General features: G+C 35.4%; 1 protein-coding gene across 1 annotated transcript in view; it reads right to left on the bottom strand.

The window, feature by feature from the left end:
• Positions 1-12,433, bottom strand: part of LOC136811994 (small G protein signaling modulator 3-like) — a 32,119-nt gene that overhangs the window by 12,044 nt on the left and 7,642 nt on the right. The window contains exons 2-15 of the mRNA XM_067068599.1: positions 8,240-8,344; positions 7,883-8,004; positions 7,583-7,646; positions 6,817-6,953; positions 6,093-6,170; positions 5,423-5,482; positions 4,887-5,078; positions 4,464-4,580; positions 4,064-4,142; positions 3,590-3,651; positions 3,065-3,148; positions 2,324-2,419; positions 1,660-1,785; positions 15-120 (exon numbers count right to left, since the gene is read on the bottom strand). Of these exons, the coding sequence (XP_066924700.1) occupies positions 15-120; positions 1,660-1,785; positions 2,324-2,419; positions 3,065-3,148; positions 3,590-3,651; positions 4,064-4,142; positions 4,464-4,580; positions 4,887-5,078; positions 5,423-5,482; positions 6,093-6,170; positions 6,817-6,953; positions 7,583-7,646; positions 7,883-8,004; positions 8,240-8,344 (1,428 nt within the window). The remainder of the gene's footprint in view (positions 1-14; positions 121-1,659; positions 1,786-2,323; positions 2,420-3,064; positions 3,149-3,589; positions 3,652-4,063; positions 4,143-4,463; positions 4,581-4,886; positions 5,079-5,422; positions 5,483-6,092; positions 6,171-6,816; positions 6,954-7,582; positions 7,647-7,882; positions 8,005-8,239; positions 8,345-12,433) is intronic.

Below are 12,433 nucleotides of genomic sequence, written 5' to 3'. Positions count from 1 at the left end.
GTTAATTGTCTTACTTCTACCAGTACCACACAAGAGGTTATTTAGGTACACATGTTGTCCAATGTTGTACATCGTATTGACCCACGTTCGCTTACTTGGACGCGCTGTGCGACGTAAGATCTGAAAGAAAGAAGCAAAAAAAATTCCAAATCAAAAATAAGTACTTTTTGTAAAAAGGGAAAGAATCTTTCGTAGACCTTCTATTATAGTTATACATTCGAATTGGCATATTGCCCAAATGGATATTCTTTCCATGTAGTAATTAAGTCTGGTAGGTAGATGAGGGCGCCACTCTTTATCCCTGGATTAATCAACTACCTCCCTTGAACCTTCTCTGAAATTGCCGAGCATTAAAGAGAGAGGCATAAGGACATGTTTTTTTTTTACTGTACCAAAATCAGGTTTTCGAAAATCGTGAAAATCACTTTATTTTAATTATTTCGTCATTCGCATGATGAATTTTCCCAAAATTTTGATATGTATTGAAATTTGGGAAGGGCTTTAAAATGAGCTATTTGAAACTTCAAAATTCGGAGTATTTCAGGATTAATTAATCATGGAGTGTTTTGGATCATATCTCACTCCATGACTCATTATTCGGTCCTGAGGAGGTTTCTATGCATTCCTGAGGCAGCCTGAGGTAGCCTAAAATCATAAGATAGCCTGAGGAGTAATTTTTTAAAAGGCCGGAGTGAGTTATGATCAAAACAATCATCACGACTTTTTTAATCATTTTTCACTCATTTTAACAATTCCCGTTTTCTTTAGTTCGTTCCTTTCTTTCAACTAAACAAAAATCTCAAATCACTTCCCCGATAGATAGACTTGTCAGGAAGATATATACGATTAGAATTAGCACCTAGATTTCAAAAATGATCAATTTGATCCCATTTTCCTCCGGTTTTTTCCAAAAAAAAGAGGTCGATGTGAAAATTCAACCCTTTAGCTACACCCTGATATAAGTTTCGTATATAAATTGGACACGACAAAAGCCAAATATAGAGCCGACTTTATAAATCCGAAATAGACTATGATTTTTTTCATCCTGAAATACTCCGGATTCAACAAGCGATATCTTAACTTCCATAAAAGCTATTAAGATCGGACAAAAAGTATGACAGAGCAACTAATCTATTTTCTTATTTTTGAATAACGATAAGAAAGGGTTCAGCTGTCTCTGTTAGTGCCGATTTGAACCGGGTTGGTTGAAAATCGGCATTTTGGTACAGTAAAAAAAAAACATGTCCATAACCCTTTGTTATGACCCGGCTAGGGATTGAACCCCCCGTAGCTGAATCTTTACCTTTTACGGTCGCTTTTCTTCCAATATACCAGGTGTTTCAAAATAAGTGTAAAAGTTTGAAGTGAGGTTGTGAGAAAACTAAATTTGATCCCTCTTTTATCTCAAAAATTACGCTTTTTCGAAAGAGAATTTTTTCGGATTTTCTTCATAACTTTTGAACAAGTGAAGCAAATTTTAAGTTTGATAGCTCGAAATTTAAGTTGTTGTTGAAAAGTTTAGATTTACAGCGTTTTTTTATTTCTCACAATCTTAATTCAAATTAGTACACTTTTTCGAAACATCCGGTACCTTATGAAAGAGGGAATGGATAGGCTGATACATAAAACATTTTAGAAGGACAAAAATGATCAACATACTTCTTGATTGTTATTATTGATAGCGTCTTGTCGGTTGTTCGCCTCCGCCAATAAAAAAGCGTAATGTTTCTTGCGATGTGTTTCCAAAATGATGTTTGTTAAAGACGCGGATGCTTTCTCTGAGTACTGGGAATGGTAAAAGAAAAAAATTATAAATCAAACGTTTTCAATGATCATAGTGACTTTTAATAGCTTGTATAGGACGACCACCGCTTTTTCATTACCCAGGGAACGTAAGTCTACGACGATGGAGGTACTGGCACTGGCTAGATGCTGATTGGACCAGTTAAATTAACTCGGTATCAGATTCTGCATTTCCCGTGGGTAAGTCATTGTATCATAATACGATGGTATAGTGTTCAATTGTAGGTTGTTAAATTTTTTATGACCGGTACTGTCCTTTGAACCCGATTCTCAAAGCGTCTAACTTTATCTGGCCAAGATCAAACAGTTGCTAAATATTGTTAAAATTTCAAGGAAAGTATCAATTAAACTATAGCAGAGTCTGTTTAACTCGAACAACTCGAACAAGTTATATGGTCCCTTCACTTAACAATGCCTTATAAGCCTCACTCTATAACTCGAAATCCCAAAACCAAAAAAACATTGTGTTCGCCGTGCGTGTTCGAGTTATGGAGACTCCACAGTACTAAACTTTTGGTACCTCCAACAGTAGTTCTACATCTGTAATTTCGCCAGGTAGATCAGACAACAGGTTGAAGATTTGCGCTGAATTCTCTAACGATGACAACGCTTTCTCCTTAAAAAAACAGAAAAAATTTGATTTTTGAGATTACTGTAGTAGAGGATCTGAAAACCCGAGTTACGAAAAAAATCAGAGTTACGACAAATGTGACGACATGAGTCTCAAATCATGAGAGTGAATGTGAAAAGTGAAAGTGAAAATCAAAATGTACCTGACTAAGAACAAATAACAAACAAAGCTATTGAGTTTAAAGCCCGAAGGGCTAGAGTTCAATCTCTAACCTTTCTCAGGCAAGAAAAAGTAAAGCCTTAAAAAGCATTTTTGACGACAGATTGAATCTAGCAATTCCTTTGTTTACGATTGATATTTTTTCGAAATTTAGCGGTAAATTTTAGTTTCAATCTGTCATTTGTGTAAAAACCAGGCGAGCCGCTCAAGGCCGCGCAACTTTGATAGGATTTGTTGGCTTCTAATCCTACCAAGGAGATTGACTTCTAGCCCTTCGGGCTTATACTTCATTGGCTATACACCTTTTAGACTGTAGTCGCACGTGTTTGTATTTATGTGGGGACAAAAAGACTGATACGAGATTAGGGTGGTAAAGAGACAAAAAGTGTCCCCGCGGCAATTGGCGGCTAAAGTCAAAAACATGTATTAAAAAGTATTTGTTTCATTAGCTAATTAAAAAATTATTATTACCTTATATTTCATCATGCCCAAAGTGAGTTTAAATAATGCGATTGATCCTTCGTAGAAGAAAATATCCCATACTCGTAGTAAAACCTAAATGTCGAAAAGAAAGAAAATATCCTAGTTATAAAAAGCACTTTCAGTAGGGATCTGATTTATACTAGTAATTGTAATGTTTAGGATCACGAGTAACAAAGGAGAAGATTTGCACGAGTCCGAAGGACGGATACAAATTATGATATTTAAAAATCAATCGCACTCCCTTAAACCAATCAGATTCGAGTAATTTTGCACAATTGACGATTACATTTCAAAATCAGCGTTAGCGCTTGCGAAAAGTAACAAGAAAGGTGGCCTCAGTTTGAGTGAGTTGCCCGAAACAAGAAGCTCAGTGTATTCACAGTACAGCTCAACACTACATTCCTAAATTGGGAACATTTTTTTTTCATAAAGTAATGAATAATAGGCCAGAAAAGTCAGTAAGTTATTAAGACTCAACTTTTGTACACAGATAAAACGTAAATAGATAGGTACCTTGTGTTGAAGAACGCTAGCCATGGCTGTCAAAAACCAATGTAAAGTGATCAACGAAATTTCTAAATGGAAAATGGAATCACCGTCAAGCTTCTTAAAGAATGTTAACCATGTGAATGTAATCAATTGTGTGGCGGCCAGGGGCGGTTTAGTAGACAGGCGCTATGTAAAAGGTCTTCATTTTTTTTACTCGAAGCTTGTTATAAAGCGAAGGGGCTTAAAACTGTTGGACTTTTTTATTTTAGGAGGGTCAAGTCACCAAGCTATACTACTCTAGCACTGTGAAAGTATGAAACATTATACAGACCTGTCAAGCAAATGGATTTGGTAGAGCTTAATGAATTTTTCTGCGATAAAAATTGAAATAAGGGGCTTTGCATGATCCAGTCAAATTTTAAAGAAAAATATTTTAGCGGTAAATGATTGAGGCAACATAGGAGGTAATGAAGACTAAAAATTTAATTGATATCATACCTATATCGTGTTCCTTCATAGCGTCATCCAACGATGGCATGTAATTAGCTATTAACTGTCGTAACACCCTCTGGTCAACCTGTAAAGTTAATCGGGCTGTTAGATGTGAATAAAACAACTTAGACTTTCAAGAAACATGTTTTGATGGGAGTCTGCTTATGACTTTAAAACACTAAGTTAGGAACGAAGTTCAGTGAAAAAATCGTCGAAAACATATTTTAGAGATTCCTTAGACTTAGACCACAAATTACGCAAAAGCTTGAAAAGAGTAGAAAGATCCTTTAATTACATCAAGGAAAAAACACGTATTTTTTAAATTAAGCATAAAGCTCCGATCAATGCCGCCGCTATCGATTACATTTCAACGCTTGGGTTATGTAGATAATTTCCTGTAACCCACCTGAACACCAATCAGCGTGGAGGAGAAATATGACGAAGGAAGGAGATCTTCAATGATAGCCACCATGATCCAAAATGTCGTCTCTTCTTCCACAAACAGTAATAAAGATGCCGCAATCTGCGAAGATGATCAGAATGAAAATGAAAGATTTAAAACTAAGTGAACAAAAAATAGTCGGGTCAAACATTCACGAGTCAAATGTAAAACAACAGGGGACGTAAATCTACTCAAGCTTTGAAGAGAAGTATTCATAAGAGCTTGCGGACTGAAAAACATAAATCGAGTTATTGATTGTTTACAGAATAATTTTCAACAAAAAAGTTGTCCCACAAAAAATACAAACCCCTATTCTTATCGAAAATAATCAATAATGAGCACAACCGTTAAAAACATTCATTCTTCCCGATTTCCCCAAATTTTTACCATTCCCATCCCTTGACAATATCCAATATCGGGATATAACCAAGCAACCGATAACAGAATCCGTTTTAGTTTCCCGATTCCGATACTGTTGAGGTCTTGGAAACAAGCGTTGCTAGGCATGGTACGACATAAATCTTTCTCGATCTGACTAAGAATAAGCGAATCCTCGTCCTCCGATTTTTTGACGATTTTCTAGAAAGGAAAAACCATAACTCGTTTGTTTTTCTTTTAAGAGCATGAGACTCTTACCTTATTTCAAGAGCAAATTGACAGCAATTCGAGGGTGGATGATTAAATTAAAAAATGACCCAGATTTAGCTCTTGAATATAGAAAAAATTAAATACTTAGGAACAAAACATTTTTTCAGCTGAAAAATGGAAGCCAAACTTCAGCCAAAACCACTGGTTCTATAATCTGGTTCTTATATGTAACCATGTATTCCGTTATTAAAATATCTCGATTGAAAATAATTGAAGGAGTCGGATTACCCAAAGCAAAAACCATATAAAAACATTCTGTCAACTTTTCAACTCACCCTATAAGAGATTTCTGATTCATGTTTCTTCTTCAAAGCACCTGATAATCTTGGCCATAGCTGAAAATAATGAAGAAATGATTTGTAATCTAAAGGTTTTGTTTTAAAATTTTAATTCGCAAGCTCTTTCACGTTGGATTGAAACGGATGTGGAGCAAGATTGGCCAGAAAGAGGAAAAGAATAGCACTTTTTTGCAAAATATAACAATAGACACTGTCCTGATATGAAATATGTGTCTGATATGACACGGGAACACTAATGTAAAAATAAAACCTTTAAGTGATACGAAAACAGATAGGAGAGATCTCACTAAATGATGGCGGCTAAAAATTCCTACGTTATACCAGTGACCTTTATATACCCTGGACCAGTCTATATCTGTCATTTTTGATCGAATTTTTTAGAAAAGTGGTGCTCTAACGGTAGCACTTTTCAATGTGGGTCAATTTGTAATTCAATAAAATTTCTCATCTAAACATTTTTTTCCCCCAGCATTGAAAAGCACTATATTTTGGGTACCACCTTTTAAAAAACTCTGACCATAAAGATTTGGTTAGCCGGGATCGAGAAACTGTGCCCAGTGTAAAAGGTCAATGCAGTGAACCTATATATGGTGTTAATGACATTACTTTTACCGTAAACAAAGAATGTCTATCATCATTTTCTTACATGTACTCTCATGCTGTGTGGAATTCCGTTATAGACTAATTCTTTCAGTTTGTCCGTTCGTTCAAGTGATCGATCGACCTGCAAAAAATAAAAAAACATTTCACGACATTTATTACCACCTTATCGTCCCTTTTTACGTCTGCCCCTTTTACACCCCGACCCTAAATTATGCTGAAGCTCGATTTTTTCCGTCGTCCAAAAGGAGCCCCGGAATTTACATATGGCCGAGGCATTTATAAAGCTCTAAGAAAAGTTAATGTTGATATTGTTGATTGGTATGATATGGCACTGGATAGAATTGTCTGGAATGGTGTGCTAAATGGTGTAATTGGTGTATGATATGTTTAATATTTGAAATTGAAATTTTTAGCTACTATTTTATTTTTACCAACATTTCTAGCGTAGTGATTTCCTAGAATATTCTAATATTTTTAGTTTATTTTCTAGGCCAGTTCCCCTGATGGGATGGTTCATCTCTCTCTCATCTCTCTCATAAGGGACGGCGTAAAAAAGGCGGATAAGATACCAAAGACTCGCGGTTCTAGTTGCAATTCAAAAGCACGTGCTCAATAGGCAAAAAGACGTTAAAACATTGACAAATGGACGTCTGTTCTCTACAATAGAACCTTATGTGAAGATTTATTCAACCAATAACATATAACCGTTACGAGGGGAAAACAAGGGAAATGTTTTAACACATCATAAGATCAAGATGTCTCCTCACCTTATCCCAGGTCAAATCGCCGACCACACCTTTCTGTATTGATTCGATATATGCGATCCATTTAAAACGGGCCGTGGGGTCCTCTGACGCCACACACGTCAATGGATCGGGGTCCTCTTCTGTGTCCTCCTCTTGACCTGTATGAAAAATAAAACGAAATTATGAATTAGTCAGCGTTATTCCGAGAAAAAGAACACATATATCCTATATAAAGCACACTATATCGTCGCCAAGCAATTTCGGGTATTCTGACGTTTTTCAGAATTTAAAGGGAATTGCAGTTTCAGTACTTCCATTTTGTTCATTGGATTTGGGAGGGGTTAAGTGGCTTCCAGGCTTTATTCTCAGCCTTATTGAAACATTCTTGAGCTTTTAGATCGTGAGATCCTAAGGTCGTAAGTCTTAAGTTTAATGTTAGGGCTATGCGAAAAGAAGACCAGAGTAGAGACCACAGTTCGACACATTTCTCTCATCTACTTGGTTCGCGCCATGTTAGTTATTTGTCTTGATCGACCAAATTGCCGGCACCGAACTTTGGCCTCATGAAAGAACATTATCAGAAAACGATCAAAGATGGTGCATTAATTTTCTTCAATCATGGAAGAGAAGCTCTATCTATCTAGTGTTTTGAATAAGATATCTGTTATGGGAAATATGTTATTTCCAAAGCAGAATTATAATAGAAGGAAGGAAGAGGCCCAATCAAGTGAGATAGTCAAATTTCAGTGGAAAATAAAAAAGTCGAAATGAAAATGAGGTGTCTTACTTCTATCTATACGGGAGCCGAATTCATCGTATTCACATTCCGGGTGCACGCCTGAATCTTCCGTCTAACGTGAAAAGAAAGAAACAAAATGAAGTAAGGTAATCTTGTTATTTAATAATAGTTAAAGCTCCAGTCATTTTATTGTGAAATAAATAAGGGCCGCAGCGCTCGTATTCATAGAAAAGGAACTGTGTATTTAGAGTTATTTAAATACTCTAGGGTCAAATACATAAAATCTCGATTACCCTAACAAAAACAAGAGCCTTTCGTATAAGAACAATTCAAAAAATGTTTACAGACCTGCTGACATTGTCCTAGTGTTTCCTGTGGCCACATACTTGAAATGAGGGCGGAAAATGGACCGCCCAAAACTGGAACATGTTGAGTGGGCGATGGAGGTGCAGCCGATGGACTGTAGAGACCTGTATAAAAGGTCAGAAATTGCTGGAGTTAAGTTTTTAATACCATTTAAAAATACCAGAGACTTTTGAATAGAAAGTTTTCACTTTCCCTAAAGATCACATATTTTCCTTAGTTACCCAAACAAAAACAAGAGACTTTTGAAAAGAAACATTTTCACTTTCTTCACTAACGATCAACTTTTTTCCTTAGTTACCCAAACAAAAAGAAGAGGCTTTTGTACGGAAACTTGTTTACCTTCTTCTTCACCAACGATAATATCTTTTTTCACGCGACCCCATTGCGTTCCATTGTCTTCGTCGTCTGTTTCGTCATCTGAAGAATCGCCAGCCACCATTGGTGCTGAAAAAGAAAAAAAATCGATTATCCAAACAGAATTAACAGGTATTTGTATGAAAAGAGAAATAGAGAAAAAACCCAATTATTCGAACTGTATGAAAACTTAAGGCAAAAACTCGATTATTCAAACAGAATTAACAGTTTTTCTAATTAACGCATCCAAACGCCGGTGCTTTTGAAAAATAAATTATCTAGATTTACCAAAATGAAAACCCTGCTAGAAACTGTAGTGCTGCAAAAAAAAGAGAAGAAAAAATAGAGAAAAAAGCTCGATCATCCATTATGAAACAACAGGCTTTCGTGTGAAAACTTCTACCAATAATAGGTTCATATATGGTAACGATTCAAGTTGATTTGGAAAAAAATTTACAGAAGTATTCCTGTGGAAATTTCAAGCAATTCATTGGTATTGGTGATAATAAAAATTTTTTTATCGAAAACCAAAAGGAAAATGAAAACTTCCAAATTTCACATCAACATCCATCTGACATCAAAGAAATCCACTTCAATATCTAGATGAGCTTTGAAACAACTTTGTGTGTCAGATTTGTCTTTTTGATCCAGGGGAAAACAAAACAGGGTCTCTTAATAACCCTCAAACCACCCAAAAGAGGCTTACCGAAACACTCAGAAAATTTAACGAGACATTTAAAACAAGGCACCATTGATTGAACAGTTGGATGGAACATTTTTCCAGATATAAAATCGTAAAAAAATCTAGCAAGTTTGTATACAAAACGAATAGCAAACTTATTTTAGACAATTACTTCACAGTGAAAAATTCTACATAGTAAATAAGATAATTTGAGATGGTATAGAGAAAAGAAGATAATCGGTCTGAGAGTATCAAAATGGTTTTGAGCTCAATCTGTTTGCCGTTTGAAGAATGCTTTCCTTTCTCGCGACTATCGGAGGATATTACTCGCTAAAAGTCGTAAATATTTCTCTGTACACGTTTTTTAGAAGAATCTATATTGTAGCCGAGACTGAGCTTAATAACACACGCTTTTTTATATAAGAATATTATGACATACATGAAGAAATTGGGACACAAATTCAAGAATACATTAACAACCACCAAATTTGGCATCTGAACCTAAGAATGCCAGTTTTAGAGCATTTTTAACTACGGATTACCTATCATCCCCCAGTAAAGCTCAGTTTGTTCACAAAAATGCTTTTTTATGTTTCAGGTCAATGTCTTGCAGACAACATCTCATCTTGGAAAAATTTGACAAAACCGTATCGTCATGATTTCAAAGGTATGTTCTAAGAAACTAAAAATTGCAGAAATTTCCAGTTTTTTTTGCTTCGATGTAAACGTGTTTCACCCTTAACTTGGTACCAATAATCTTCAAATATATAGATTTTTCCGGGGATTTTTCCAAATAAATGTTTAAAAAAACATAGTAAAACCTTATTACATGTTTTTTTGTTATTAGTCAGATTTTTTAATCTTTCGGGTTTTTTAAATCTTTCTAGCCTAAAAAATGCTCTTATTTTCATTTAGCATATTGAGAGTAAGTAAGTGTAAGGAAAATCTTAGTGAATGATCTTAAATTTTTGACCTCGAAAAAAACACCAGAAAGCGGATGGTAGTGTAGACTATTGGAATACTCCAATGAATGACATCATGAAATACACGTTTTTTTAAGAACAAACTATATAAGAACATAAGGCTTCGATGGCCAAAATGTTAAGAACAAGTTAAGAACATTTTTAGGCTTGAAACTCAAAAAGTTAAGAACATCCGAAGGCTTAAAAAATTTTGGATGTTCTTATTAAAAAAACGTGTATGACAACGGAACCTAGTCTTCGTCAATAAATAGGATACGATTACCGTTCCCCTCCGGAGCGAAATAAACCAGTCGAGGCTGGAAGGTCAGCCAATAGAGCTTAGCTAGATAGCTTTAATAAGTGGGTTAACAGATGTAAGAGATGTACACGTTTTTTTTTTAAGAAACTAGTTTTACCAAGCAGTCCCAATGTTTCTTAAGAAATCAGCTTTTTGAGCCTTAAATGTTTCTTGCATGTTTCTTAACTTTTTGACATAATCAGCCTATTTTTCATGCAAAGATTGGAAGGTTTAAAAAAAACAAGTTAAAAAATGTTATTTTCTCATTCTCAGCCTCAGCATGTTTCTTATTTTTTAGGCATTCTGAGCCTCATGTTTCTTTAAAGTGTGTTTCTTAAAATAAAAAAAACGTGCACTCAAACAGAGTAGACTAAAAATGTTGAATAATGTACAAAATGTGAAACATTTGATAACTTGATTTAAAATTATTTACAACAAACAGAAGAGAGCTCCTCCTACCCCCCCCCCCACCACGAGAAGCTCAAAGTATACTGTAGCACTGTTTCTATGACATCAAGCAATTAAGCTATAGTTCATTACTATAAAATAAAAGAGAAACATAGTGTTATTAAACTTTTTGTTAATTTCATTTCAGTCAGTTATGATACATTTTTTCTGTTGGATGTAGACAATATCCATATCTGACAAAAGTGTTATCTAGAAATAAATAAGAAAATTGCCAAAACGTCAGAACCAAAATAAAGATATCCATCAAATATACATAGAAACTGTACTTTTTGTTTTACTTGATAAAACTCCAATAACACTTTAAACTAACAAGCTACAAACTTTAAGTCACAAAGCGCAAACTCCAGAAAAACACAATTTGCATCAAAAACTTTGCAAAACGTAGTTCATATTTTTAACATTTCAACAGGAACTGTATTTTGGTAGACTTGGTCAAATTACAGAGACCATTTGTCAGTTGTCTGCAAGGCCAATGAGGTACGTAAAAACTGACTGCTATTCAGTCAAAGCCAAAATTTGGCAAGGTCAGAAAACCATAATTTGCATCCAGTCTGCGTAAATAAATTTTGTAGTTTAGTACCGTCAAGTTACACAACATGCACACAACCATCTTGAAGACTTTGCTGGTCGCAAATGATAATCGAAAGCAAAACTTAAAATTCATAACTATGCAGGGAAGCTCATTTTCCCCCGTTTTTATTTAAACTCCCTTTTGATTGGTCTATGAATTTGGGCGATCGCTTTACCGCCTTGGCGGAATAAACACACAACCACAATAAATAAATTCAACAGGGCAGCGGAGTAGCAATTAATTTCAACTGGGAGTCCTCTCTTCTGTGCCAAGCACTGGCAGTGTTTTTTAAACTTTAAAACAATGTTAATTGAAGACCAGATGAATCTGTTTGTTATGACTGTGCAAGTTGTGACGAGAGTGTGCATGTTGTGTAACTTGACGGTATAATTCATTAAATTCTAGAAACCATTTTTCATAACTTTCTGCAGTCCACTTTCTGAAAGTCTGATAAGAGATATGTATAAACTGTTATCGCCATTCATTCCATTCCATCATTCAGTCAAAACGTGCGCCAAGGTAAGAAAAGGTTAGAAAAACGCGTCCGGAACTGCGTGAAAAATAGTTTGATCAATTTCAACAAGAACTGTATATAATTGATCAAATTCCAAAGACCATTTGTCATAATTTTGCAAGTCCAATAATAGGAGATGTGATGTCATCATTTGGTTCCCGTCATCTGACCGACCCTGATTTACGGTCAGCAGGTAGAGTTGGAGAGTCGGAATGCTTTTCCGCTGCTTTGCTGGATTTCCACTGTCGACCTCTGCACGCTCTGTGTTTACAAGTTTTCAAATCGAAGTAGCGAGCCGCATGCTAATGGAGAGTAAACCGAAAACCAGTTTATCCACGGTTTCTCAATTTCTTAATTCGGATCAGTCCACACGGATTCCCTTTCAACAAGATGTAGCTGCTTCTTAAAAGAAAAATATTTTCGACCGACCGACTGAACGACCCCCACTGTTTAAAGTAGAAATGGCGGGAACCAAACAATTTTTTACGATTCGCCTTATCAAACACGTCCAAGTCCAAAAAAAGCACGATTGCATCCAGTCGTTATCAAATTTAGACAGTAGCTGTGCTTTTGTAAACTTTATCGAATTCCAATAACATTATAACACCATCAATCCCCTCTAGAGGCAAACAAGAAAAATATGTTTTTTATTGCAAAAACTAATAACAAGCAGCAATAAAAAGT

The sequence above is a fragment of the Clytia hemisphaerica genome, unplaced genomic scaffold (genome assembly GCF_902728285.1).
Source record: "Clytia hemisphaerica strain Z4C2 unplaced genomic scaffold, Clytia hemisphaerica genome assembly, whole genome shotgun sequence".
NCBI classification, from domain to species: Eukaryota; Metazoa; Cnidaria; class Hydrozoa; order Leptothecata; family Clytiidae; genus Clytia; species Clytia hemisphaerica.
The sequence above is the reverse complement of the archived record's forward strand: the minus strand, read 5'-3'. Positions and strand labels throughout refer to the sequence as shown.